We start from the raw sequence: 27,749 nt of genomic DNA, 5'->3' as shown, positions 1-27,749 counted from the left end.
TTTGAGAGCTGTTATTTTTCATCTTCGTTGGTATTGTGCTAGACTGGGCTTTTATAATCTCGCTTTTCAAAATTTCCCAAGCTTCTTGAGTTGTTTTCCACTTGAGGATTTTCATCCATGGAATCCTTCCCAAGCTGTGTTCTATTGCTTGTGCTTGCATAATGTTGAATTCCAATACTGCATGATCACTCCCCCCCAAGGTTCCTGTGACTTCAACACCTTCTATCGTTTCATCTCTGTTAGTGAGTATTAGGTCCAATATGGCTAATTCTGTAGTATAATAATAATTGTGGCTGATGAAGGGAAAGAGAAAGAATACTTTTGGACTTTATTAAAATGACAAAAAAGGAAAGAGTTGAATTAAACCAGTTCATAATATATAGCCAAAAAATGTACATCTCCATTAACTTTTCAATAACTGGATGAAACAAGAGTAAAAATGCTATGATTACGGGAAATACTTGTTTGAAAAGGCTAAATAACCATATAAAAATACCTCTCCTGTCAAAAGTTCCCAATTTGTTTATTAACTTATAAGTAGTCTCCAGGAGATCTATAATGTAAAATTAAATAGTATAACTCTAAACTCTTCTAACAAATAGCACCAAAATATTTCATTACATTATTAAGATGTTTTAATTTTTAGAAACAAAATTATTCTTGGGCTTACTGACAAAAACAGTTTATTACAAAGAGTTCCTCCAATTTTGGATTAGGCGATATTTTTCTGTTAGCTTGGATCAGGTGGAGGAAATTCAGTTCATTGTTTCAGAAATAAACTATGTCTATTATTAATCATGATAATGTAATCATTGCATAATATGTTTGAGGCATCTTTTGTTGTAAAATACTATTATGTATGCACATTTCTTAATATTATAGAACATGTATACATAGACTAAACCATTTTTATTTAGCATTTCCCGATTATCACAAAACGTATTTATATTTTATTGTATGGATACTATTCAATCAAAATACTGTTAAGTCTTTGAAGTTAAAGCATAAACAGTTTCTGTGTCAGCATGTGTGCAGGTGTGTCTATGGACACATACATTATTTCTCTTTTTTTCAATAAAATATATTCAGAAAAGACTGCTAGAGAACTGGTGGAAGGAAACCAAAAAGAATACCAGGCAATCTGGCATTTTACAACATATGGTATATCTTCAAATTTAACTTGTCTTGTTTTAAATAATAATTGGAATGATAACAATATTTGGCAATTCTTGAACTAGGGCTCCCCAAATGCTTTCCGAAATATAGCTACACTTGATTGGAGCTGCAGCCAAAAACTAAAGATGCAGAGCTGAATTTTCTGCAGTGAATTTGTCTACCATCTTCTTGCTTTAAAGCTTGTCCTTTTCTGTCAATAGCTTCATCCTGTTCACAGCCCTGCTCTTGGTATGTCTTTTAGCCGAATTTAAATCCGAAGGAACACTACTTTTGGTAAATGCTACAAAAAAAAGCAAAAGAAAGTCATCATTCACTAAAAAATAACAAAAGAAAAAAGAATACAACATCTTTAAATGAAAAAACCCCAAACAATGTCATCCAGGCAATGTTAAGTATCCTATTTGAGTTACATTATCCCTGGAGTTACACTATAGCACAGGTGTCAAACTTGCTGCATCACGTGACGTGTTGCAATGTATTGCGAGTTTTTTTGCATTGCCAGAGGTAGGCTTACGTATGATGCAACCAGCCAGTGGGCCGGCAGTTTGACACCCCTACACTATAGAATCTTATTTAAATGAATGGAACTATACCAAATCTTGATTTGTTTCACAGCATAGTTCTTACTATTTACAATCTTGAAAGCCCTAAACCAACTTATAGCTCAGCCATGACGTTTCTGGAAGAGATTATATCTAGAGGCCATTTTATGTAAGATTTCTGTTCTCAAAGGTGACAGAAATAATAATCTGAGACATTGCAGGAGAAGAGTGATGTTAGCCTATGGTAGCACCTTTTCAGACTAATATATTAAAAAGGATAAGGTCTTATTAGCTACAGTTAATCTAAAACTGCTATCAAATTATCACTGATTTGAGTGGCCTTGATACTATTAGGGTTCCCAACTCTTAACATCTAGACTGCTGCTAAACATTTTTTAAGTACTCACTTTTGATTTGATTTTTATTAATGGTTAGGGTTTTATTGATGCACTACTAAATACACTGTTGCTTAATCACATTTCTGTTTATGATATTTGAAATCCTTAATTATTGCAAAAATCAGAAAAGGGGATTTCGCCTTATTATGTTAACAAGTAATTATTTATTCTTTTTATATAAAGCTTTATCAACCAAGGATTCCTGGTAGTTTACAATCAACTGAAATATCAATGCAATATTTGCCCAATTAAAGACAATTAATCTGCATAAGGTTTAGCACAGTAGTTTCCATTCAATTAAGTCTACTTTTTTTTTTTTGCATTAATGGAAGGTTGATCTATTAGTTGCGACAGGAATTGACTGACCACCTTGTCATCCAAGCCTGACACTGTGGGCTATTAATAGAAAGATGTTTTGTAAAATTGAAATCACCACTCTAAATCTCTACCCTGATATATACACTGAAATGATATTTGAGATCCTATAGCAGCTTCCTGTTGAAGAGAATACTGTTGTCCAGGTGAGATCATTTTATATTGATAGGCTTGATAGATTTATGTTTTAATTTTAGTAAAAAGAATTCTCCGTGGGGGTTGCTTGTACCCTATAAAAGGGTGACAGCTTTGGAATTTAAAGAAAATCTGTTGATAGTAACTTTCACATCAAGCTTTCCAAAGAGTGGGCATGAGAATATCTAGGGACAACATGATTGCTCCAGGTTGGCTGGCTGATAGGGTTACTTGGTTCCTATTTCAAAGAGTTACGATAATGAAACAAAATGTCCTATAGGAAATCAAGCTGCATCTGTTACTGGTTCATACACAGCTTTGAAAACCTGTTCAGAGGAAAGGTATTATTATGGGGCTTCGCATTCCTTAAAGGTTTTCCCCTAACTCTTCAAATTTACCAAATTTTACATCATATTAGACAAATTAGCAAATCAATTTCCATTTCCTTGATCCCTCGCCCAAGTACAAACAGCTATAGAATATGGGCTTCACCTCCCTATAAAACTAAGGTTGCCTACAAAGTAACTAACTTAATTTAGGCTTTCTTAATGAGGTGTAAATTACTACAGATGAAAAGATAATAACTCTGAAGAGCAGGAATCCCACCTCAGCTGTAATTGAGTAATGACAACCTCATGCTTTTTTGTACATAGAAGCAGATATAGAAAGAAACAATATGTAGTTGGGTCAATTGTAGAATGAAAGCCAACTGAATTACACATGGCAAAAAAAGTAAGTTATCTATCTACTTTGCATTTTTGCAGTTTTTTATAGCTATCATCCATAAATGCATAATGAACACAGTCAATGGAGCACTAATCAATTCTGGCTTCCGGGTGCTTTTCTGTTATATATGTATAGATATAACCATTTGGTTTTACTATGTCCTTTGGAAAATATGTAGTAAATAGAGTAATTAACCATATTTGTTGTGTAAAGGTTAAATCAGTTTTTAAACCCAACTAAGACTTAAATCTGCTACAGGACTTAGAAATGTGGATACGTAATGAACAAAACAGTTTCCAAACATAGGTTCAATGAATTTCCCTATTCTTAGCGAAATCCATTTTCCTTTCCTAAAAGCTGAATAAAAAATAAGTTTGAAAAAGTGGAAAGGAATTTTAGTTTAAAAAATACAGCTAAAACTTCCACCAGTTCTCAATAAGGGAAAAACATTTGAAGATATTTATTCAGTTCAATAGGAGTTAGCACAATGGTCAGCTCATAATAACCTTAACAGAATTTGTAATAAAGATGCAATTATCAGCATAATGACTGATAGAGCTTCAAGGCATTGTCATGCACTTATATGATGCTATCATTTTGCCAAGCAGCAATAAAGTATGAAAAAGCCAACATGTCCTTGCAACCACTTTCCTATCAAATTAATAGTTGGTTAGATATTTGAACTCTAGAACTAATTGGGTAACCAGATATGTCACTATTCAAGTGTAAATCCATTGACTGAGCATAGGATTATAAATCTGGAAGAAATAACCCTGAAGAGAAAAAAAATACTGTATACTGAGAGGAATTATCTTCTATAAAACAGTCTATGTAAAGAATGTTTCTCATAATCTGTTTACACTGGCTGTAAAATATTGCTATTTTATCTCCCATGTAATAAAACATGGATTGAATTATGTATGTGAAACAGCCATGGATTTTTATTACTATTGCTTGGTAATCTATGAAGTCTTAGCCGCTTGATAATAATAGAATTGTCCATTATGGAGATAATGCCCAGCTCCTGCAAGTACATGGACAATACAATACTGAGTACTGAAAAGGGATTGTGTTCAACTCAAAAGAAAATAAATCAAACTAGAAAAATGGAGTGGTTTGGTACATTAGTGGTACTTCAACAATTTAATAATCTGAGAATACTCACTCACTTACAGAAAGAGAAACCTCAAATTTGCCCCCTATAAAAAGAACTACATCAACCAAGATTTTCTCTAATTCAACATTCAAAAGGTAGTGTGCTCACTAGTTAGAGATGTATTACATCTAAAAAAGCTTAGGCTTTTACAAATATTTATTAACCCTAATTATTTCCAAACTCATATAAATTAAATTTAATAAATTAAAAACCCATAGTCTTCTATTAGTGATACATGATACTAAATTTCCTCTTTTTTTTTTTTGAAAAGGAAAGCCTATTTGTTAAAGAAGAAATGGAGGATTGTTGCTCTATATATTTTGACTGATAATATTAAAAGCTTTCAATGTTTTATTCTGTGCACCGCCTCGTCTTCTCCATTCTATCATAATACTGGAGCAGGTAGCCAATAACCATAGCAGCCCCAGTCCATCCTTATAATTCTAAGCAAGAGTACACAAGTGGATTGTCTTAAAGCACTTCCTGGTTTTCAATCATATTACTACTGCCAGTAATTAGCTATTTTATACATTATCTGGAGACTGACTATGACTGAGACATTACACCACCACCAAGAAAGAAATCTGTTCCTAAGTCAACTGTATGTCTACTTATATTATCTGTGCATGTTAGTGTACATATATGTTGAATAGACATGATACATGATCAGTTGTTAAAGCAACTGATAAGCCTGCTTAAAAAAAAGTATGCAACAGTGAAGTTTAAAAGCCCCACCTGCTAGTCCACTTTGCTATGATAGGGAATTGTACTGGAGAGAAGCTGTATGTTGGGAATTACTCAAGCTTGGCATTATGGGGAGAGAATAAATCAAAGTGTAAGGAAGGGCAAGGCACATGTGGGGATCAGGATTTTCTTTTCCCCCTGCACTTGTGGGGAAACTGTCAATTTTTAGCAATAGTAGCTCAGCCAAATAGAAATTCATAGCTGAGACTCAGCAATCTTGAAAGGCTAACCAAGATCAGATATGGGTAGTACATGATTGGGAGCCCCATCCGGAAACCCCCAAATGGTTAGTCTCTACATTTGACTAGGAACCTGGTAAGTGCTGTAAAGCAGAGCTCCCCAACCTTTCCCAGTTGGCAGCCCAGAGGAAAAGGGAGGAGCAGGGAAATGCACATGCACACACGTGGAAAATGGGTGCGCGCACAGTGGTGGCACTAGCACCCATGCACATGCACAAATGGGGCCGCTAGCACCTGCACAGCGGCACTATCGCGAGTGAGTAGGGTTCATGCACACATGTCCGCAGTCGCCAGCCATTCCCACGGCTCGATGGCCAACAGGCCATGGATCAGTCCCGGCTGTGGCCCACAGGTTGGGGACCCCCGTTTAAAGCATTGCAGATGGGTGCTAAATTCATATTGGGGAATTGGGGAATATTATGTTAAATAGCAGAAGTTAAGCCAGCTTCCCTACAAAAATGAATGCCCTAATTACCCTCCACTCCTTTCCATTCTCTATTTACCATAAATAATTTGAAAATTGCCTATTATTGTAATGGAAAGTCAATAATTCAACAGCATTGTGAAGAAAGGCCACTAAACATTGCACATTATCAGCAGATAGGAAATAAAATCTGATTTATGAATATTAACATCCAGATGGAATACCAAATCCTGTTTATGTTTCCACTAATACAAGAACCTGAAGGAGAATGATAAAATCAAAAAGAAATATACTTACAACATATTAAAAGGAAATCCTCTTAATGTAGTACAGTATTAACCTTTGGAACCCGTTGTTTTAGCTAATGAACAGTTAGGGGAAAGAAGGGTTATCTATGACTAAATGCTACCTTTGATAAGCATAAAACAGGACATCTGAAAGCTATCAAATGATGCTTCTGGTAACAATTCAGAATAATGGTTTCTTTGCCTGAGCTCTTAGAACAGGGGTCTTCAAACTTGGCCCTTTTATGACTTGTGGACTTCAATTCCCAGAATTCCTCAGCCAGACACATTGGCTGAGGAATTCTGGGAGTTGAAGTCCACAAGTCATAAAAGGGCCAAGTTTGAAGACCCCTGTCTTAGAATTTATTTTCAAGTAATTAGTAGGCATTCTAACATTCTTTGAAAAAGGGCAAAGTCAACTGCTCATATTCTACAGGGATTCTTCCCAGCCAGGTTCCTTATTCACGTGAATGCTACAGCATGGCCATTGGAGTCACAATTTGGAGAGATTGGTGCACAAATATCATATAATGTGGGACAAAAAGCATTTCCCACTTTATAGTTATTCATAATAATCATAGCATGTTCCAGCTGTGAGTTTCATGGTTGGGTTGACTGAGAAAAAATGGGGTTACTCAAGCAGCTAATTCACTGGCTTACAAACTCTATTGCAGTACTTCTGCCCTGTTTAGGAAGCTGCCTTATACAGTTCTACCTGGATCAAGCTTCTTATGATGTACTCTGACTATGTCTCCAGAGGTTTAAACAGTATTTTTTCTTACTCTTCCTGTACTTGGGACCTTTGGCATGATTGTATGATCTATTACCTTGTTTACTCATAAAATAATACCATGGAGGGTTTTTTTTTACTAGCAAGGGACAACATGCTAGTAACCATCTTTCGTCCCTCACTCCCATCTTCCCGCAGTAGAGTAAATTTGGCACACATCTGCTGCAGTACCATCAGCATAAGGACATAAATGTTAGCTTTTCAATTTAATGTATTAAATATAATTTTAATTTGGGTTTTTGGAAACTTTCTAGGATTTTCTGAATAGATTAGGTGAAATGATGGACAAGGTCCTATGGAATATAACTGTGAGCAACAGGAAAGACTTCAGTTCATTCATGCAAGCAATCAAGAACAACAAATGCAGCCCGTTCTGTATGGATCCACTTCCTCTAGAACACACTCCAAATCTGCTGCAACACAGCTGGAAGTGATTACTGAGATAATGTATGGAAAATGCTCAGAATGTTCTGTATAATTAGTACTTATATTAGTAGTAATTTCTATTAGAGAGCCAGTTTGGTCTAGTGTAGGGGTCTGCAACCTTGACAACTTTAAGACTTGTGGACTTCAGTGCCCAGAATTTCTCAGCCAGCTATGCTGGCTATGCTCAGCCAGCTATGCTGGCTGAGGAATTCTGGGCGCTGAAGTCCACTAGTCTTAAAGTTGTCAAGGTTGCAGACCCCTGGTCTAGTGGTTAAGGCATTAGGCTAGAAAGTGGGAGATCATGAGTTCTAGTTCCACCTCAGCCCTGAAAGACATCTAGCTGACTTTGGGCCAGTCACATTCTCTCTCAGATCAACTCACCTCACAGGATTGTTGTGGGGAAAATAGAAGTATGTAGGATATGCTGGCCATATTGAGTTACTTGTAAAAATAACAAAGGCAGGATTCAAAATAAAATAAGTAAAGTGTGCTGCGAATAAGCAGCATAACTTGAATGCTGTGAGCCCAGTTGCTGCTACTTTGCTTTACAAAGATTTTGAAGGGCTTAGATGCAGGTTGTCTAGGTCTCAGGTTATAACTACATGTATACAGGTAGTCCTCGGCTTACAACAGTTGACTTAGTGATCGTTCAACGTTAACAACGACACTGAAAAAAGTGACTTATGACCATTTTTCACACCATTGCAGCATCCACATGGTGACGCAATGAAAATTCAGACACTTAGCAACTGATTCATATTTATGACGGTTGCAGTGTCCCGGGGGGGTCAAGTGATCCTCTTTTGCGACCTTCTGACAAATAAAGTCAATGGGGAAGCCAGATTCATTTAACAGCTGTGTTAATAACTTAACAACTGCAACGTTTCACTCAACAAACATGACAAAAAAGGTCGTGAAATGGGGCAAAACTCACTTAACAAATGTCTTGCTTAGCAACACAAATTTGGGGCTCAATTGTGGTTGTACGTTGAGGATTTACGTGTACACAATAGAGTAAGTCTTGGAATAAAATGGCTTCTGGGAAAAGGCTTGTCAATTCACTGAAAAGATAAAAACTATACAAACAGGAAAGAGATACATTTACAACAGTAATGCAAAGCATCTGCAGATGCTAATCGGTTTGTAATCTAAAACTAAAGGAAAGTCGAGTGGTCATTATAAATAGTTCCTTAAGATCAACGCCTAGATAAGAGGCAGTGGCTCATTCTTTTTCCTTTTGGCAGACTTTGTTAAGTGGCAGCTGAAAATAAATCTGCCTCTGTAAATTAAGTCTCTGATGAGCACCTTCTTGTCTAAATTATGCTGTCAGATAAACTTCTTTTCTACAAAATGATTTAGTCAGGCTAGCTCCCATAATAATGTTTTAAATAGACGGGTATGAATATAAAATATACCCTGTAGTGAGTATAAAGATTAAATTCTGGCATACAAAGATACACAAAAAGCAAAGACACAATACTGTGGACCAGGGGATGTATTAAGTTTTCATTGTCCTGTCATAACTATGAATCTGAGCAAAGACTCTCAAATTAACATCTCTCTCTCTTTCTGCATTTTGCAGTTTGTGAATGAGGGGTATTTTTTCTTACTCTTCTTGAATATATGAGTGTGTGTGTGTGTGTGTGTGTGTGTCTGTGTGTGTCTGTGTGTGTACATATGTCTTGAATGCAACAGTCATTTAAACATAATTGAAAAAGGAAGTCTCCCTAAATAAAAAAAGTTAAGGCATCTTCGAATTCTCCAGTGGTAGCATATTCCATAATATGAAGGATGTAAGTAGTGGCCAGCACAGGACTGAAAGTCTATAATCACAGTTAGATAGTAAAAGCAAGATCCTTACATTCATTAACCTTCATTATTATAATGTTAACAATAGTTTAGCATTAAAAATAATACCATATAAGCAAGATGCAGAATTTTATAAATGTTTCCAGAGGTCCATGGATTTTCTCAGTTATTCAGATCATGGTTGTCCCAAAGGTACTTTTTCAAAAGGTAACTGGACATTCTTTGTTTTTCCTTGAAGATATTTCATTTCTCATCCAAGAAGCTTCTTCAGTTCTGACTGAATGGTGGAGAACATTCAGTGGAGTGGACATTTTCCACCATTCAGTCAAAACTAAAGAAACATTTTGGACGAGAAGCGAAATCTCTTCAAGGAAAAACAAAGGAAGTCCCGTTGCCTTTTGAAAAAACACCTTTGGGTTTCCAGATGTTAAGAAAAAATGTGAAATCATATTCAACATTAATAATTAAAGTAGATGGAAGTTTCTATGTCATGAAATACATCTAACATTAGATTCTTCTATGTATTTGTCATGCAACAAAGAAAAATTATGCAGAATGATTGCTTGTTGAAAAAAAAATTCTATGTTAAAACAGAGACCATCAAATAAGTGCCATGTTCAATTTGGAGTTTAATTCTCACTGAGCCATTCAAAACAAGCTTCATTCTTTGCATTCACTCCCATTGAGTATTAATGGTGCAGTCGAGTTCAGTGCATAGAGGTCTTGCAATAGAATGAGTAACCTTTCTGGTGTTGCCCTTTTAAGTGTAGTACTAAGTATTATTTTGTGTTTATTTTATTTTATTTAGGTATAAAAGTGGTTCATTATATAGTAGGATACTGCAAATAAATAGAAAGTACTTCTGGCAATCAATCAGCACTTCTAAATTCTTTTTAACAGGTTTTCTGAGTATAGTAAAAGCTGAAAGTTATATTTGGCCTTTAGAGACCTGCTTTCAAACAAAATCTGTGTAGATAACAGAAGAGGAATGAATGGATATCATTAACTACTTGGATTGCCAAGGAGTTAGAGTCTTTTTTCATCTGTTCTAGCAAGAGTTGTGCGATAGCCAAATAATAAGAATAGAATAGAATAGAATAGAATAGAATAGAATAGAATAGAATAGAATAGAATAGAAATGCAGGAAACTACCTTATGCCATCTAATTCAATGTATGGCACCAGCTTTATGCCTGGCATCAGCTTTCTGGGGTTTCTTTGAGAATCTGGGGATTGCATCTGGCCCTTCATGTAAAGCATATGATTTGTTGCTGAACATATGACTATTACGGAGCTATGGCTTCACTGTTAGCAGTGGAGCAGAGAAATTTAACCCTGAGCTATGGACCAGAAAATCTGGAGACTGTCATTTAATTTTGTATTAATTAGATGTATCATTTCAACATGATTTCTCACTCAAAGAATTACTACCAGTTTTATTGCTCAAATATTAATTAATAACAGAAGATGATTACTGTAATAATCTCATTTATTTTTGGGAATTGGAGGGGAAGGGACTTAATAAACCAAAATAAAATCATGTGCATGCAAACTGCAGATTTCTGTTTGGCTCATTATCTCTACACTAGCATTCTCTCCCCCTTAATATGAAAACAAATACAATCCTGTATAAGCAATGCACTCTCTATTTTCTTGTAACATAGTTAGGCAAAGGATATGTGAGAACATTTTGCTTTTCATAGTCTCTCTGACTTCTTATGCTTACATTAAATCCCAAGGGTAACCTCATGAGAATATTCCTCCCATGGGGTTTTCTCAGTGCTACACTCACTTTCTAAATGGATTGCTTGCCCTTAAGAAATTGTTGTTTTTCTCTTTCTTCAGGAAAAAAAGAATCAAGTATTCATTTCTCCAGTTTCTCTGTCCACTAATTTGGTGGAGAAAAGGGGACCCATGCCAGTTTCTTTTGCATTGTCCTTTACTGCTGGATTCCATCCCTTTTGCTCTATATTTCTTCCAGAAAGGTGGGATGCTGTTACCATGGGATGATGGGAAGGTACTGATGTTAAACGATTCAGTCACTGTGTTACTCATGTTGTATGAAATGGTCTAGACATGCTTTGATTAACAGAGTCAGACTTTGGAGATCGCCTGATTTGCTTTGCTAAAACAAAAAAGATTACTTGGTTTGCCTCAGCAAAGGATCCTCGGTGACTTTGAATCATTTTGAAACAGTGCTGCAGGACAAAGCTCACCTCAATCCTCCTCTAGCACTTCCCAAAGCTTCAAGACTGGGCAGTTTTGGATTACTTGCAATTCATCCTGCAAGTGTGAACCATCAAACCTGGAATACTTTGGCATATGCTGAGAGGCTTTAAATTGGTTAGCTTCAAAGTGTGCTGTGGGAATGCCTGCATTATGTAAAGGAATCACTCAGTCTGTAAGATTTTTTGAAAGCATAAAGAATGTGCCACTCAGCGACATTTTACCAAGCGCTTGCCAAAACTGGGATCCTCCTACACTGCTCATCCAACTTTTGCAAGTGATCAGAATGAGGATCCAGGCTGGGCAGCTTTAGTACATACTCTGCAGCGTTCACTGTAGCTGCCCAGCCAGGCCATCTTGGACACACAATGCCACAGCTGCCCAGTCTTCTCCTACAAAATTTGAAGAAACCCCTCCCAGAGTTCTCCTGTAGTGAAGTGCTCCAAAGCTAAGCAAAGTGTGATAATCGCTTGAGTTCACCTCACTTTCAGAAATAAGACCATGTTATTTCCTGAAGCAGTTTTGAAGGGGTGCCTATAACTTAATTTGATGTTATTATATTTAAAAATAGCCAACATCAGACAGAAGCTAGATTTTTATACTAAACAATGCTCCTGATAGAAAATATGAATTTAATTAATTGCATGACATGGTAGGCAAAGATTAAATAGCAGAGATTTAAAAACAACTATTGCATGAATTCTTCTTGAATTACATTCATTACACATACATGATATCCCAGATGGACTACCACAGAAATTCAGCAAAATCTCATGTGATTAAAAATAAATTATTTATTTTGCAATATTGCTTATTTTATTATGAACTACCTAAAATAAAAGTCTTACATTCAGTATTTATTTACCAAGAGCAAACCACATTTTGCACAGGCCTTTTATCAAGGTGTTTATCTTTTACTTTTCCCCTAGAATTTGAAATAAAGATTTTTGATATTGATAGCCTTTGGAAAACTTTGATAATAACAGTTGGCAAGACTCCTACTGTTTTAAATTCTCTTATGGAAGTATATTATCTATTCTGTTCAAATGAAAATAACCCAAGATAGTAGCCCTGGATGTACAAACATAAAATGTACATTTATTTTCCAGACGAATGTTTTAGACAGTACATCCAAGAAAAAAAAACATGATTTGTTTTAAATTCATGGACTAAAAAAGGACACCAAATGACTCTTTTCGTTCAATGAGGATTGAGTCATGTCTATATACTTTAATTGCTGAAAAAACTACATGCATTTGTGGAACCTGAATTATTTTTTCATTACAGTAATCAAATAAAGTAAGGAATTCAGTGCACCAAAAAGAAAGTTTCTGGTTTCCCAAAACAAATTGCTTAATTTCACTGAAAGGTTTACAAGGATTCTCAATGAAATCTCAATTCTTACATTCAGACTTAGAAAGCAAGGAGCTGGTCATAAAACTAGTGCTACTTTGCCAGTTGGAAGGTACACTCTGAATAGCAGAAAAATCAGTATTGGTCTTCTTATCCTGTGAGAGAGAAGAAATTTTTTTCATGTGAAAAACATTGATGTTGATTATATTTCCTTTTATTTTTTTGTGATTCAAAATAACCGCAAGCCAGGTTATATGACTACGACAGTACTATTTTAAACTGGTAAAATCCGGTTTCAGTGTTCAGAATATAAATCTAGTAGTTACCATTACATATAATTTCCATCTAGATTGCGTGTCTTTTGTCAACAACATTTAGAATTCTGGGAAAGGTCATCTTCTTTATTTGCTGCTGGGAGCTCTTGTCCCTCCTTGCTAAAATGCACATAAACAGGAATTGGCCTCTCTGTTGTTCCCACGCAAAGTCCTTAAACTTGTAAAGTGGCATCCCGTGAATTATCTGCTTTGTTGCAGCATGAAATAAGCATTTGCAAATAAATAAATAAATAAATAAATAGATTCAATGGATTTATTTCAGACTAGAAAGAAAACAAAGGCGTTTAAGAGCTAAATGCTTGACACTCTATTAATACTGTCTCCATGCTAACAGCTTAATCTGATCTTCCACCTTTGATAATTTAAAAGCTCCCAGTGCATTATCCTAAAAATAGATAATAGGCTTTTGACTTTTTTCCACTAGCAGAGAAGGACTTGACAAACATGGAAAAAAAAATGTGTGTATTGTATGTGTGTCTAAATGAGGTAGTGGTGTAGTCTCTAACGATGGACAAGCCCTGACCCTGACCTAGTACGGAGCCAGACTTTCTGAGCTCTCTCAGTTTCTTTACTGTTCAAACGTGAATGAAATCCCCCTGCTTAATTCCTCCAACATAATTGGACTTTAATTGAGAAGAAAATAAGACTTTTACAAGTAGAGCATAACAAATAGAGAACTTATTCTGTATAAATACGAAGCTGATAGACCATAGATTTACCTCTATATATCTTCGTGCTGCCTGAAACAATACTTTCCCACTTTAGGAGCTGACATAAGTCATAGCCCTTATTTTCCATCAGTCTATATTGACTGTGAGAGAGAGAAAGAGAAGGGCGGGGGGGAAGGAAACTTCCAATACAGAAGTTGAAAACTAATGTGACAATGGCTACAAATGTGGCTGTGAATTTGCCAAATTCCTGTTGGGCCCTAACTTTTGAAAGACCTTCTGGTGCCCTTCTATTCTTCCAAAGACCAATAATTCCACTGTGCCCCATCTATTAACTTACTAGGTTACCAATTTGCCAAATTCCTGTTGGGCCCTAACTTTTGAAAGACCTTCTGGTGCCCTTCTATTCTTCCAAAGACCAATAATTCCACTGTGCCCCGTCTATTAACTTACTAGGTTACCAATGGAGACAGAACATTGACCTTTGGAAATCTTCGGTCTGAGCTTGTAATGCAAATTGACATCCTTTTAGCCAATTATTAAAATTGGCATGTTGCTTCTGTGATTATGCACTATCCAGAATCCCAGCAATTAGAATTGCTGGGATTGCCAGTAATTTTTCTTTGACTAGCTGCATAGAAAGACAGAGAAGACAAACTTTGAAGAGAAAACAAACTTACTTGGAAGCTTTCAAGTTTGTGTTTTAAATCTTCCAGATGCTGCTGTAATGAGCCCACAAGTTCCTTGTATTTAATGTATCTTTTTTCGATAATTTCTTTCTGACTGTGAGAATTCTGAAATCAGAACATTTTCAAGTGAGTGAAATAATTATCTCATAAATATAAAAAAAGGTCAAAGGATCATTCTGAGATAAAGGAGAACGGGCTGTATCTATCCTGGACCCATTAGGCCTCAAAATAATTAAAGTTGTTATGAGATTTGGCAGTTTAATATGAAATTTTGAAAGAATTCATGCGAGAAGACTGAAATATTATAATTTAAACATTTCATAGGTTTTTTTTCAATTTTGCCTTTATTATTTTTATAAATAACTGAAGACAGAGAACATACCTAATACTTCTTCCTCTTCCTCTTTTCCTCACAAGAACAACCCTGTGAGGTGAGTTGGGTTGAGAGAGAGTGACTGACTCAAAGTCACCCAGCTGACTTTCATGCCTGAGGCAGACTAGCATTTATGGTCTTCTGGTTTCTAGCCTGGTGCCTTAACCACTAGACCAAACTGGCTCCATAATGTTTGACGATCTTTGCTAGATTTCAGTACTGTTTTGGGAAGGGGAGTTCTAAGTTATCAACTTTAAATAACATATTCAAATGCTATATGGAATATATCTCTAAAGAAATATATTTTAATGAAAGGTTTGTAATTTTAGCAAGAACTACTTGAAAAGCCTCTCTGATTGGTATAATTTTCATCCAAAACCTCTTTTGGTGCTAGGCTAGGCTCCCTGCCCTATCTGTTAAAACAAATTAAAATTAAAAATCCATATATAGCTGGATTGCTTCAGCCTCTGGTATATTTATTTGCAAATAATGGCTATGATACTCACAAAAGTTTTAGCTAGGCTCGCTGCCCTATCTATTTAAAGCAAAATTAAAATTAAAAATCCATACAAATTGGTTTGCTGCATTCTCTGTTATATTTGCAATAATGCTATGATACAAAGGTTTTAGCAGAGTGGTAGAAAGCATCCTATCAAGTTAGTGTAAATCTCTAAATGGATGCCTTATGACTACCAGAGTCCATATACAGTGATCTTTTGAGCATGTCCAGCCCAGCTTCCCAAAATTCATCCTTTGTGTTCAATCCCCCAAAATTGTTTACCCTGTGTACCATACCAAAGAACAATGCCAAGATTGAGTAGAACAAAATAGGATGGATTTGGGAGACTAAATAATCATTTCTGCAGTGGACAGATTACAGGTCCCAAGATACATTGCCAGTTCTTGTAATCTGGTCTCAGCAGGAGTAGAAAGTTTTTATCTGCAGTTCTTTTCCCTGGTTTGTATGAATATCAGTTTTGCTACTGAAGATCAGTCCAAATCTCTATGGCAGGGGTCTTCAAACTTGGCTCTTTTATGACTTGTGGACTTCAAGTCCCAGAATTCCTCAGCCAGTGCCCCTGCTTTATGGCTTACTAAAAAGGATATATTTTGCATCCTGTCAGGGAAAACTCTTTTTTTTTACTTTTTCTTTTTTGAGGTGAAATGGTAATAGAATAGGAGGAGAGGAGAAGAGAGGAGAATGCCCTGAGAGTCAACTGGGACAATATGGTGGGATTTGGGGATGTTCTGGTCAGTAGTGGTAGTAGAAGCAGTGCTGAATAATTGATTGAGTTCAATGGGAGTCCCAGTTCTTGCAGTTGCCATATTGGGCTTGGATGGAAAGACTGAAAGATTAACTATGATTGTTGGTGCTTCAGTGGGGTGTTTGAGATGTATGATGGCTGCTGAATGGCTAAGTCAAAAACAACCAAACTGTAAGTAGCATATATAGGCTTAGTGAAAGAGGTAGGTAGGTAGGTAGATAGGTAGGTAGGTAGGTAGGTAGGTAGGTAGGTAGGTAGGTAGGTAGATAGATAGATAGATAGATAGATAGATAGATAGATAGATAGATAGATAGATAGATAGATAGATAGATAGATAGATAGATAGATAGATGATAATACTTTGGGGTATATGTAAAGAATAGGGCTGAAGAGCAAAAGGAGAGTGGAAGCAGTAAATATATAGTGGGAGATAGAACCTCTAGGGAAATGGGCATTGTAGATATGACCCCCACTTCCAGCCTCCTGGCTTTGTTTTAGGAGCCATGTGGCTGGGCTTTTGGGAATTTTGTGCCATAGCTATTACTTTTGAATATCAGATACTGTACATTTATTTTCATCCATGACTTGATCATGACAGAGTGGACTTGGCTTAGCAAGACCTAGATAGGTAAGATGATGAGTGCCTTCATCTCAAAATATGCCCATCCATATTTCATGGATGTATATGCCTAGAAAGGGGAATGGTAATTGCCACCCAGGAGGCTTTGCAGGTCACCATGAACATTGTTTCACACATAATAGGATATTGGGGCTTATTTCAGAGCTTGGGCTCCCGGACAGATTTGCACTTATTTGTGCACAGTACATTCACAACCTTAGAACCTTAGAATCCTCTTGGACTCACAGTTCTGCTGGAAGAGCAGTTAAAGAATGTGACCAAGACAGTCTTTTCCACAGTTCTATCTTGTATTAAAACCCTTCTGGATAGGGAGAATGCTGCTTGTCATTCATGTCTGTATTAGCTCATATTTGGACTATTGCAATTAATTCTATAGGGAATAAACCTGAAGACTGCTTGAAAGCTGAATCTAATCCAAAATGTGGTGACCTTGAGGGATAATAGGCTCAACTCAATATTATTACATCACTATTTAAGGAGCATATGTTGTTCATAGTATGTTTAGGTGTGTGTCATGTATGTGTTTCACTTTGAGAGCGGACAACTAAATTTCATTTTTGATGTGTGCCGTTGTGCCCACAGTAAAAAAAATGACAATAAAGGTTATCTTATCTTATCTTATCTTATCTTATCTTATCTTATCTTATCTTATCTTATCTTATCTTATCTTATCTAACAGTGGTTGCTACTAAACCTCCAGGTGCAATTGATCTTTACATCTATCTTCTCTGGAACAGCACAGAGCCTGGAGTTAAGGGCAGTATCATTCTTACAATTTTGGAAAGCAGTTAAGACCTGACTCTTTTGAAGAGCCTTTGAAAAAGAGTATGAAGTATGATATTATGGTGGGTTTTTTTGGATGGGGAGTATTCTTATTCATATTATATTTCAATCTAGATTATATAACAGGCAGAGTATAACCCATAGCGATGTTTTAGATGAGAATAAGCCTTAGTAAATAAACAAATATGTACATTCATATATATAGTACTTAGTCTGCATTTTAAACATCTGACATGAATATAATCCTGTCATGTAATGCCAGTTTTACTCAGGCTAATGAACAAACGATAATATTCTAACTGCTTTCCTATTTAATTTGCTGGTAGTTGTGTGATAAAGAATACCAGTTATGAGATTACACACTTCCAGGATGTCATCATATGGAAAATAAGGCTTGAGGAATTTATCTCAGTAAATATACTGTATCTTTATTATATCTTGCATTATATCTTAATAAATCAAACAAAAATTATCACTTTTCAAATAGTTTTTCACATAGGTAAATGATATCAAGTTTTAAAAGGTTACCAAAACATTGTGAATATATCAAAAACCGGGATAGAGAGACAAAAATATTTTCAGATTTTAGATTCATTAAACCTTAAAAACATCACATTGTTACGTGGCATTACAATGTGGTATTCATATCAAGATGGGAGGACTCTCCTTGAGAAATATCTTTTTGAACAGGTAAAGGAATGGTAAAGAAGGAATTTGCTGCCAAACAAATCTATTCAGCTTCATGCTAATATGTGAACCTCAAATAGAAGTCTATAATATGTGTTTTAGATGTCATGCTTTAAGTATACTTTCCCCTATTTTTATAGTTATTGTTATTAACAAAAGAAAAAAGGAGCAAAACACAGAGATAAGTATAATATTTTCCCCTATTGTATAGAATGCTACTAAATATTTAAAAATGAAAGAGATCTCCAACATTCTTACCCCAAAATCTCCACTATTTTCAGAAACATTCAGTTTCTCAGGAGCAGATTCCAGATGTTCTAAGGCCAACTGAGTACTCTGAAAAACATTGAAATATTCAAAAGGGCTGTATTCATGATGAGCCTGCACATGTGATATTATCATTAACATTCACAAGATGGTAGAACAATAAATAGTTTCACAAAAGTTGAGAGTTGGACAGCAAGATGGGCAGCATATAAATTTAATAAATAAATAAATGAAGTAATTGCAAAATTGGACTAAAGCTTTGGACATCTTTCCTCAGGGTGGAAACTGCACACTTCACACTAATCTGGAGGCACAATATTTGAACACTTTGATATACTTAATGATTAAAATGATATTGATATCTACAAAAATTCACAAGAACCCTTCGCTCATTATAAATAGGAATCAATTATTCTTATTTATTTATAAAAAAAATACAAATGGACACAAATACAACACAGACCAGAACACAAAAACTTTTTTTTCCTCTGTCTTTCATGTTTAGTACATTTATTTTCCTTGATACATCCTGCAATGTAACTCAACTGAAGAGACCACTCGCACTATAATATGATTGCCTGAACTATTGAATGTGCTGCCCAATTTTAAACCACTGGAGGCTGGGACTCTAGAGGAGGCATATCCAGGCTCAGTTCATTTACAAGGCAGAGAGCCCTTCATTTGGGGACACAGGAGAGATGAAAGTTCTACCAAACCTAGAAAACATAGGCAAATGTCTATTCAAGCTTAAAGATGCTATATACTATTAAAGAATCAGATCTTTGTGGGCCAAGGGTTACATCCAAACAACCTTTTTCCCAAGGAGAAATTCCTTCTGAATATTCACATAATCCCCAAATCTCTGATTTATAAGATCTCAGTTCAGAGCAGCCATGCTGGAAGCAAGGTCTTTAATGTAGCTCTGGCACTTTTTATTCTATCGACAATTTGACCTTATATTAGATTTTGCTTTAGTCCATAAATTCATATCTAATGTTCCTGGATTCCCAAATAGGCAGAAAGATGACCAAGGTAAAGACAGAACACTCAGCTTGCCAGACAAAACTCTAGAATCTAATAATTTGTTTGAAGGCATGCCTGTCTGTCTGTCTGTCTAGCTTGCTTGTTGGCCATTTCCAACATCTCTATGAAACTCAGCATATAAAGCAATGCCCCCCAACTCCTGATACATATAAAAGATTAAAAAATGCAAACACCATCCACCTCTGAACCCTACCTTCATTACCATACACCAATGAAAAATGAGACAGATACGTTTTTTTAATTTTCTAAATAACAAGAGGGTGAAATCTTTGTTGGCAGGGAGTCCCCATATGTGGGGGGGTAGCTACTGAAAATGTCTCTTTCAAGGCTCTGTCAGGTGACAATCCTGTAGAGGTGGGGTCCCTATTTGATTTGGTTGGATAGGCAGATTCATTTATTTCTTTGAAACATTGGCATAATCACCCATTTTAGAACTAAATTATTCACAAGTAAATAAATAAATAAAACAATATATACAAGGAATAAAAGCAGAGAATATAATAAATACAATAAATACATACAATATTGTATTTATATTATACAATAATGCAATACAATAAATCCAAAAACAGAAATGCCTGGTACCACAAAAGAACCTCCGCAATGCAGCCCACAAAATTTTCCATACATCCCAACTTTCTGGTAGGTTAAAAAGAGAGGGACCTGCCAGATTTAAAGGGGGAAGATGTTCTATAAGGCAGGGACTGCAACAGAAAAAGCACACTTCCTAGGTCCCACAAGATGGCAATATTTAAGGGAAGAGATCTGGTGCAATGATTCCAATATGAATTTATCTCATGAAATACTAAAGAAGAAAAATGTGGGCTGGTTGAATAATCAAGAGACCGAAAGCCCGTATGATGTTATGGTGAAGGTATTAAATTAAAAGTAGAGTAACTCAAGTTCAAGTCTAGATTGAGCCATGGTGGGTCACTGGCTGACTTTAGACCAGTCATTTTCTCTCGGTTCAAGCTAATATACAGGGTTATTTAAATTTCTGGATGAAAGGTGGACTGTAAGTCAAATGAATGTATAAACAATTAATTCCTAATGTATGTATGTATGTATGTGTGTGTATATATATATATATATATATGTGGAAATGTTAACTGGCAAACCTAGGCATGTTTGATAAATTTATAAATGACTCAGATAAGAGTTAGAAAATAAAATGATCAAATTTGATGAGAGAAAAATGGAGTGGGGGATAAGAAAATTCCTAAAGGAAAAGTGCCACAATGGCCATAATCCAGAAAGACTTTAACAAGAACCAACGAATCTTCAGCATCATATGACGCTGAATATGAGCAACAGTGTGATACCTTTACAAAACAATAACAACAACAATCCCTAGGTTGCATCAAATACATACAATGTCAAATTCAAGTTAATCATTCTATTTTTCATTGGTCAGATCACACATGGACTGTTGCCTCCAGTTCTGGGCACATGTCCAGAGCACAGCAACCTAGATGGTTAAGGGGCCTGAGAAGAAGCACTGGATGTATTCAGCCTGGAGAAAGTAAGAATGTGAGAGGACATGATAGCTATCTTCATATATCTGCACGTGGAGTCTGAATTGTTCTGCTGTTTCAATAAGAATGGCAAGAAACAATGGACTTAAATTACAAGGAAGGAGACTGAATATCAAGAAGAAATATCCTATGAGCTTTCAAAAATAGAACAGACTGTCTTGGTAGGAGATGGGTTCTCTTTGCTGAAGGTATTTATGGTGTGGCATGATCATCCATCAAGGATATTGTAGAAATGATTTTTTGCATTTGCACAAGATTGGACTAAATAAACATCAAGGCATCTTCCAAGCTTTACTTTTTCTGATCTTGTGATACTAAACTGCGTTTGCAAGTTATCCTGTTTTTACTATAATTAAGCCAAACATTAATCAGCCAAGTGGCCAAACAGACAATGATATGGAAAAAGAGATATATTTTAAGGGATGTATTCAGGAATAACAAAAATGGCTTTGCAGGTGCCCTTGGATTGCCACCAACTTTGTTTCATTGAGTAGAAATCCCTGGAGAAAATCCTGATAAGTAAATTGGGATTCAGCTTTTCTTTTATCCATGAGTTATCAAAGCCTTGGATTCTTGACTTTATTAATAACTTTGCTACACCATAAACTAACTATACCTGAAACAGGACAAACATTGATATTGGATCTCTATTAGTGATGTTCTTTATAATCCTTCTAATTAAATTATTCAAAATAGATAATTGAATTTGAAAAACCAAATAGTATCCAAAGGTTTGAGTAGACAAAATGTTCAAGTACAACAAAAGGGTTTCAATAGTCAATAACTTCATTCCCATCAAGGGACACCAATTGCTTAATGTCTATTGATTTTGAATTCATATTTACCTTATGTTTTGCCAGGATTTATAGAAGCTTTCTGAGTGTTACCTTTGTGGTAAAGAGCTAAGTGCAGAGGGAAAAATTGACAAGTGTTCTGAAACATCAAAAAGTTCAAGGTTTGGGCATCTCAAACTGAATGGAAATAAATACTCCAGCTGTGGTGGCGCAGTGGTTGAAACACAGTATTGCAAGCTAATTCTGCTAACTGCTGACTTTCAGCAGTTCGGTTCTCATCAGATCAAGGTTGATTTAGCCTTCCATACTTCTGAGGTCGGTAAAATGAGGACCCAGATTGTTGGGGGTAATATGCTGGCTTTGTAAACCACAGAGACGGCTGTAAAGCTCTGTGAAGCAGTATTTAAATCTAAGTGCTATTGCTATTGCTATAATTGACATAGTCTATATATTTGATTTAAAATACTGTGATCATTTTTACAAAAAATAAGAAACCCATTGTACTAAAGAAGATTCTTTAGATTCACAACTCTCTAAAGTGGAGTCAGTGATAGCAATTATACGTCTGGCAGTAAACAGAAGTGAATTTCTTTGAAGTACTTACAGTGATTCATTGAAATTGGTCTAAGTATTAGCAGGTCATTTCACTCCATTCTAGATACCCCTCCAAACAAAAATCCTTATGCCACTATCAAATTAACTTCCATGCACATAAAATGATGGAAAACAACATTAGCTTTAAAAAAATCTGAATGCTCAGAGGAAAATTGCTATATCTTGCTATATCCTTTACTACTTTCAAAAAGGCTTTTGCTTGTTTTCAGTGCATTTTTAGTGTGTGAACATCAAAAGCAATTTTTAAAAAAGGATCACTACAGAATTCTTTATTTTGCTGTAGGTAGCATAATGTGCTTCTAGCAAAACTACAGCTAAAGTTTATATTAAAATATTTAAGCTTCATACTTGGATCTTTACACAATTAGCATAAGAAGAATTAATCAAGAAAACTAAATTAATATATATTTTCTATAAAATTCCAGGCATTACATCATATACTCATTAAAGCTACACCTTGCAAAATACGCTTAGTTGTGTATTTAAAAATATTCAAAAAAAGCTCTCTTAGAGGACACTTCTACACCTTGGTTGTTGTTTTTTTGCACCCCCCAAAAAAGAAATTTGCTTGGAGGTGTCTATCAATGTCTGTTCCTCATTAAATTGCTCACTTCTTTCCCACAAAGAAGCTGCACTCATTTACATTGTATGCTTCATTTATAGTGGCCTTATGTTCATCAAAGTCTTGATTTTCCACCCCATTAATTTGTGATGAGATGTATAGTTTGCTACTTCTTCCCAGAGTCATTTGTGGCCCTGGTCTTTGTAAGGGCTGGAAAAGGTTGAGAGATATTTGAAAGAGACAGCAGATTCTCAGCAGGTCTTCCTCTGCGCCTTGAGCCACAGAAAAGTTAACGGTGTAAAACAGAACAAGGGGCTTAAATGTTCAGCAGTCACCTTAAAGAAACAATATGCTCCAGAAACTGCAGAGCATATGATTTTCAAACAACACTCCCTTTAAAATTCAACGTGTTTCTTTTACCTTCATCACATACAGAGATGATAAGTAATGAAATGCATTAACATTTGAATTTCACTGATATTTTATTTTCTCCAAAAGCAGTCATTTAATATTACTGCGTCTGAGTGTGGACTTATGTTTATTCTACACTAAAGGAGCAATGGATATACATGAGCTTATCTACACAATTCACAATTTTCCAAAATCGATGCGAAAAGTATCGAGTATAGCGTACAACTTAGAATTTTCTTTTTCATGTGTCTGAAATTTTAAATGTGCTTCCAAAGGACAAAAATTGTTTATTTCATTGCAGTCCAAACAACTGAAGGCTTGTTTCAGGCTTGTTACAACAGTGCCAACAGCTAAGTACCAGCATTATAATCTGTGTGGAAAATAGCTGCCAGCTTAATATTCACTTCACTCAAAAAGCATGTGAAAAACTAGTATGATTCATGAGTATGGTTGCAGGAGTAGATTTTGTGCTCTCATTATGGCAGGCAAGAACACATCAGCTACATTACAATAGTTTTGCTGGCTATGAAGATGGGTAAGAGTGGAGGGGTGAAAGGACAGGAAAATAAAAGCATAAAAGCCAAGAACAAGAAAAAAAAACTTATTTCAGCTGACCTGTAGAAAAAAACCAATAATTTACTGACACATTCAATAATTTCCGAAATTAGATTTGAGTACCATATTAATGATGGCATTTTTCTCTATTAAAAGGGAGAGGTTTAATCATGTAGAACAAAATGTTAAAAAGGTTGGTGAGAACACCTGACAGAGTGAGTGATTAAGTACTGCTAATTATTGCCCAGAAACTGAAAATGATGTGCCATAATGCATACAGTACAACTAATCCAGAAGAGAACAAACATATGTATCTGCTTGTTATTAACAGGGAGCAAAGGGCAGTGATAAAGCTGATAAGGGTCAACCAATTCCAGTTGGACCAACAGAAGCAGCATTTACTTAAAAGTGCATTTTTCCATTATACAGTGATTGCTATTAATCTCATTTTCCTAATATAAAAAGTTTATTTATACAGCAAAGTATGTTCTATCTTCTTAGAGAGAATGGTAACACACGGTGCTTATTTTCCATGACTTTATATAACCCCCTGGATATTTAAAGAGCATGTAAGCAGTTAATCCTTCTTATATTGATGCATATGCAATGATAGGCAGCTCTAGGTTGTCCCACAGGACAGATCTAAATCAAAAGAAGATGTTACTTTTTATTTTTAGTCTTGAAGACACAAACTCAAACCCAGACTCCAGTAACAAAAAGATTGCACATTCTCCAACAAGGGATTCTTACTTCCAATGCTGGGTAATACAAAGTTGTTTACTGGTAATAATGATGCTCTGAGTGATACGTATGTATCAAGAAATATAAATTCTATATCTATAGTCTGCTGAAGTCCTATTAGGAGTTTTTCTATAGTTCTATAGTTCAGGATGACAAATATGACTAACCTTGCACACTTTGATAATATTCCTACTCTTTCCTCAGTTTCTTTTCAACTAAAGAAATGGTTCAGGAACTAGGATAACAAGCCAAGCAGGAAACTGAGGATGGGAAAGAGGGCTGATTTTGATCATGCAAAGATCCACAACTACTAGTAACCTCGTTCATCATCATGGTGTGTACTACATATATGGGTAAGTAGAAAGTATATCTCAGAATGGTAGGCAGGTGTTCTGTCAAGCTAATATGGAAGACAACATTACACTGTTAAAGTTCCTATTTTCTTCAGTCTGAAAATCTTACCTATAGTGCCATATAAATATCCAGGGACAGAATCAAGTTGTTACCCAACAGCTTGCATAGAATGTCTATGGATAGTACCTGCTTTTGAGAGAGAGGCAATCAGGACTTAATTCAGTTGGATTAAGCAAAAAACAAATCACTCTTCCTCTAGCTCTCTTAATGCATAAATATATGTATGCGCTGCAAAATGAGTTTGTGCAACACAGAATATCAAATTTCTGTGGGCATTCCAAGAATGAGAGTTGTATTTTGTACCTAAGGTGGTGTGTGTGTGTGACCATTAAAACATCTCTTCTAGATAAAATTTTAGATATGGAGGACAAATCAGAAGATATTTGACATGATATATGCCAAATCTACTTTAGGAAGCCTAACAGATTCATAACAATCCACCATCTCCAGATAGGAGCTATCTATAATGTTTCCCAATTTATTCCAATATGTCTCAATGACGATGACAATGCATTAAAGAAATGGTAATGCTAGAGTGCAATTCCAATTCAAGTTATGAACACAATTGGTCCAATAAGGGACTGGAAGACCCCTATCGAGAGATATACAGTACTTGCAAGTTGTACCAGTCCATGCCAAGAAAAAAAACAAAACAAATTACTAGAATACCTACCCTAGAGGATAGCACTTAAGTGCTGACATATGGAACTCCTACCACAGAAGTCAAAAGAAATGGAAGAAGCGTGACACGCTTGGTACTTTGTAATAGGAAACAGAGAAACAGATGCTGAATAGGAATGCTATCTCATTGCACCCTGTTTGCACTCCACTTTATCTGTATGGAATTATATGGAACTATGCATTAGAATTTCTTTCACCTTGCTAATTTAGTGCTGAATGCTGAAACAATTGTTTTCTTGAAATTTGTGCAACATCTTGTCTACTTTGAAGTAGGAAGCATAGTCTGGCTTCTTCAATGAATTCCTTGCTTATTTCCCATGAATCCATTGCCAGATAGGAAGTAACACTGGAGTTCAGGTTTCTGAGTGAAGAAACTGTAAGATTTATCAATGAGAAAAGGAGACTATAGACCAAGAATAGATCATGCATATGAAGCAGGCATATGAGACAACTGCTTCACATGAGCTTTGTGGGAAATAATCTTACTTGACCTCCAAAGAAAAAGAAAAAAAACATGAAAGGATTCTCAGAAGCAGGTTCTTCTGATTCCAATAACTAATCCTTATGGACTGATTGCATGTCTATGTTAATAATCGCTTTGGTATCAGCCTGTGGGGTTATATGTAATGCCAGTACTATGTACCAAATTGGAACTCCAGAGGCAGATAAAAGAAGCCAGAAGGAGCCATAAAATTTATAACAGGCTTTATAGGAATAGTATGATATGAACTGATCTTGAAGATGGTATAAAAACAGTTCACCAAACCATAAAGATACATTGAGGCAAAAAGAGAGACGGATGTTAATAATAAGCATCCCAGAATTCACATCTGTGGTATACAACAAAACATATGCAACTTTCATTAATTTGGAATCAGAGTCTCTACTTCCCTTTAACTGGAAACCACTCCCTAATTCATAATGAAAGCCCAGAGAAATGGTACTGATGCTCAACACTGAACACCATTACTGAAAATTTGAGCCATAAAAGAGTAAGAACCCTGAGGATGCATTACTGATCTCAACTCTGGGAGTCCCTGGATTGATCACTGGGTAGTTTTTAATCCAGTTTGGGTTGTCACCTCCCATATATTATGCTGAACCTGAAGCTGCATATTTCACATGAATGATGCAACCTTGTCAGTCTATCATCCTTAGAAATGGCAATGCCAGTAGTGGCGGGAGTGCCAGTATCAAAATATTGTGGTTTCTGCTGTACAGATCACAGAGACTATCTGAAAGTTATTGGTCCTGATAGTTTCAATTAGATTTTTTTTTTCTTTCATTTGAAGATCAGTTGAGAGGAAAGTTTCTTCCTGTTTTGGAGCTTTCTTGGCCCAAGAAAGAAGAAAGTATACAGAACATCTTAAGACAGGCAAACTAATCTTTTTGAAGGAAAGGACAGTAGGATTAGTTTGGCAAAGCCACTACAAGAAGCAGAGAGAGCTACAATAGGTCAAAATGGAGAACATCTAAAGCATATTGAGACTGAAGGCATTTGCTAAGAAATTAGGGGGTTCAGTTCCGTTCAGTGCTTATTTCCAAAGAAGCACCTACACATAGGAAAATCAATTCGTGCTTGTCTGGCAATAGCTTTGAGAATCAATTTTGCTCTTCTTGCCCAAACAGCAAGTAGAGCAAGTGACCATCAATAGGTAGCAATTTGAAATGACATCAACACGTAGTAATTTGAAATGACAAACACATTTACAAAATAGCACTTAAATAAGGTGGGAAAATTTCATGTTTAATCCCTAGATCTTGTCGCACCAATAATTCCTCCAGTCTTTTCCTGTAGCTTGTTTTTTATCTTCCTATTACAGAGACAACTGAAAATAAAATGAAATATTAATATTCTGTTATCCTTAACAGAAAACATGGAAAATTT

The 27,749-nt window shown here is 35.7% G+C and overlaps 1 protein-coding gene across 1 annotated transcript in view; it reads right to left on the bottom strand.

Annotated features, from left to right (window-relative positions):
- Positions 1-662: 662 nt before the first annotated feature.
- The window catches only part of CEP128 (centrosomal protein 128), a 176,746-nt gene continuing 149,659 nt past the window's right edge, over positions 663-27,749 (bottom strand). Inside the window, exons 21-24 of the mRNA XM_015811933.1 lie at positions 18,501-18,578; positions 14,486-14,599; positions 12,855-12,957; positions 663-1,456 (exon numbers count right to left, since the gene is read on the bottom strand). Coding sequence (XP_015667419.1) covers positions 1,350-1,456; positions 12,855-12,957; positions 14,486-14,599; positions 18,501-18,578 — 402 coding nt within the window. The 3' untranslated portion in view covers positions 663-1,349. The remainder of the gene's footprint in view (positions 1,457-12,854; positions 12,958-14,485; positions 14,600-18,500; positions 18,579-27,749) is intronic.

This window comes from Protobothrops mucrosquamatus, unplaced genomic scaffold (assembly GCF_001527695.2).
Source record: "Protobothrops mucrosquamatus isolate PMUCROS unplaced genomic scaffold, P.Mucros_1.0 scaffold57, whole genome shotgun sequence".
Lineage (NCBI taxonomy): Eukaryota > Metazoa > Chordata > Lepidosauria > Squamata > Viperidae > Protobothrops > Protobothrops mucrosquamatus.
Note: the sequence above shows the minus strand (reverse complement) of the source record. Positions and strands in the feature narration are given on the sequence as shown.